Here is a 2912-nt window from a genome sequence, read left to right as displayed (position 1 = left end):
AACCCATATTATATAGTCTACAAAAAAGGTTGTGTAGTTCTGTTTTATTATATAGGGGATATATATTATCCACAAAAATGAAAGGCTAATGACAGCAAGATAATAAATATTTTTTTTAAAAAAATTTGAGGTTGTTCTGGAAGTAAATAATAAATAATGTGTTCAATTCCAAGATTTTTTCTTAATTGCTTATTCAAACTTTTGACTCAAAATATATATGATGTTGACAAATATGGAAAAAACTCTTAATGGTAATAAAAATATAAAACACTAGTATGGTAAGTTATTTGGGATTTATGTGTTCAATACCTAAATGAATAGGTCTATAAATAGGACTTACTCAAGATCTAAAAAGTTGCAGACCATTGTTTATTCAACAAAATAAAAATGGGTTACACAAAAATCTTATTGACTCTTTTTCTTGTAGTTATATTGGCTATCTCGTCGTCTCCACAAAAGGCTATGGCATCAGGTATTTTTAAATTTGATATATGTATAATAATTATTGCAATTACAGTAGTTATTAGTTAAAATTTGATCATATAAAATCTTTAAAGCAATATACAATAGTTTTGAGAAATGATCAAATGATATGTATTTCTGAAAATGTTATGTGGCATGTCATAGTTATATGTTATACTTAGATTAATATGGAGTTTGTGTATATATGTGCAGAGATCAAAGCAAAGATCAACGGCCTAAAGTGCTTTGATACATGTACGCCTTCATATGATGATTATAAATGCCATGTGGACTGCATGACATCGGGGTATGCGGCAGGAGGATGTACCACACTGTCTCCCTCTCAACCTCAAAAATGTTGTTGCTATTAATTAAAATTGTTGATCCATTGATTTACTTATATGTTTTTCCTATGACTATGAAAAGGCATGTAGTTTCTCTTTGTAATCAAAATGCCATGAAATAAAAATCATATTTTAATTTAAATCACAACCTCAATTTGATTTATTGGCGTCCGTGGTTTTATATACCCCATGTATCATAAAATGGAAGAACACTTGTAGGCTATATAATTTTTATAAGTTGGTTACAAAATAGGTTATAAATTAAATATAGGTTGGTTACAAAAAAAAAGTTATAGATTAATTGGTCAATCTGTGGGCTGTATGAATACACTTAAGAATATCCCAAAAAATCCTCTTAAATAAAATATTCCAATGATTTATACAATTTCCAAAATAAAATCTTTAGTATTTCATGTATTGTTACAAAATACATACGGTTAGACAAGACATCACGTGGGTAGTTAAAACGGTAGCAACAGATTTTATCATTACCTCTTTGGCCCCTTAGATAAAAGTTTTGAAGACCACCCATTAACCATGGTATGAAGCCTTTATGTGTTCTTTTGTCAGATAAAAGTTTTAAATCTGTTGCTACCGCTTTACCTACCCACATGATGTCTTGTTTTCGTCTCCCAAAATCAGTCATGGCAAAACTAACAAGTGCTGTATCAAACATTTGGTGTAATACTAACGGTCACTTGGGGAGAATGCATTGGATGGCCTGGAATAAGCTTTGCTCTAGCAAAACGAATGGTGGTTTGAGTTTTTGGAGCGTAGATGATTTTAATACTGCTCTCCTTGCCAAACAATTATGGCGGCTAATATCGGTGCCGGACTCGCTTTTCTCGAGAGTATTTATAGGTCAGTATTTCCGTAAATCAGATCCTTTGGAACCTATCAAATCATATTCCCCATCTTATGGATGGAGGAGTATTATCTCCGCACGACCTCTGGTAAATAAAGGGCTTATTAAAAGAGATGGGTCTGGGGCTTCCATTTCAGTGTGAAAAGATCCCTGGATACCAGCTTAATCCCGAGGCCAGCTTTACAACAAGACTCTAATGTTGACGCGTCACTTACAGTGGACCACTTCATTGACACAGGGACAAATTCGTGGAAGATTGACTTGCTCACTACTACCTTTGTCTCGGAAGATGTCTCTTTGATAAGCGCTATGCTGTTGAGGACCCCTCATTCTATGGATTCTCTAGGTTGGCATTTTACCAAAACTGGCAAATATACGGTTTAATCGGGTTACCAGACAATTCATAAGGATCCGCTGGTGGGGGTTTGTGGCCCGGATATTCGGTCGTTGAAGCTTATGTTTGGAAAGTCAAGTGTCCACCTAAGGTAAAACATTTTATGTGGCAATTCCTTTCTGGTTGTGTAGCTGTCACGAGGAATTTACACAATCGAGGTATAGGGTGTGACCCAGGGTGCAGTCGGTGTGGCGATCCGCAGGAATCTATAAATCATGCCATTTTCCTATGCCCGCCTGCTCTCCAAACTTGGGCACTTTCTCAGGTTCCAACAGCTCCGGGCGTTTTCCAATCGAAGTCGTTATATGCAAATATGGATTATCTTTTCTGGCGCACGCCGAAGGTTGCTAATACTTCCATGTTTCCTTGGTTGTTATGGTACATCTGGAAAGAAAGGAACGAAAAGTTTTTTGAGGCTTTGGACAAAGATCTCAGAGATGTTATACAACTTGCAGAGAGTGAGGAAAAGGCTTGGACTTCAGCTCAATTAGAAATTCTACATGAGCCGCAACCACTCCCTCTCGGTCCTGTACACACCACGAGTTATTCGGGTTTCAGGTGTTTCATTGATGGTTCTTGGAAGGAAAGTGATTTTTTTTTTGCAGGTATAGGGTGGTTTTGTTCCCGCTATGAAGACCCCTCGCCAACTATGGGGGCTGCAAACCTCCGTCGTAGCTTGTCAGCTCTACACGCAGAGGTGGAAGCCTTGGTGTGGGCAATGAAGTGTATGATAGAAGCAAACAAGAGAGATGTGGTGTTCGTAACCGACTGCTCAGATTTGGTGAAGAAGGTGTCTCGTAAAGTACGGGCCGAACTGCTATTGAGTTTATTTGTAAACGCTGTTCCT

General features: G+C 37.0%; 1 protein-coding gene across 1 annotated transcript; it reads left to right on the top strand.

The window, feature by feature from the left end:
- Nucleotides 1–372: 372 nt before the first annotated feature.
- LOC104773857 (defensin-like protein 50) lies at nt 373–926 on the top strand. Its single transcript, XM_010498528.2, has 2 exons — nt 373–472; nt 676–926. The coding sequence occupies exons 1-2, from the start codon at nt 388–390 to the stop codon at nt 831–833; spliced, it is 243 nt and encodes an 80-aa protein (XP_010496830.1). The 5' UTR covers nt 373–387; the 3' UTR covers nt 834–926.
- The last annotated feature ends 1986 nt before the right edge of the window (nt 927–2912 follow it).

The sequence above is a fragment of the Camelina sativa genome, unplaced genomic scaffold, assembly GCF_000633955.1.
Source record: "Camelina sativa cultivar DH55 unplaced genomic scaffold, Cs unpScaffold00675, whole genome shotgun sequence".
Taxonomy (NCBI): domain Eukaryota; kingdom Viridiplantae; phylum Streptophyta; class Magnoliopsida; order Brassicales; family Brassicaceae; genus Camelina; species Camelina sativa.
This window is presented reverse-complemented; position numbering and strand designations above follow the sequence as displayed.

Excerpts from the sequence above, each read along its gene's own strand:
- LOC104773857 (XM_010498528.2), top strand. The coding sequence starts at position 388 with ATGGGTTACACAAAAATCTTATTGACTCTTTTTCTTGTAGTTATATTG. Across the intron at positions 473-675 it reads ACAAAAGGCTATGGCATCAG|AGATCAAAGCAAAGATCAAC; the intron begins GTATTTTTAAAT and ends ATATATGTGCAG.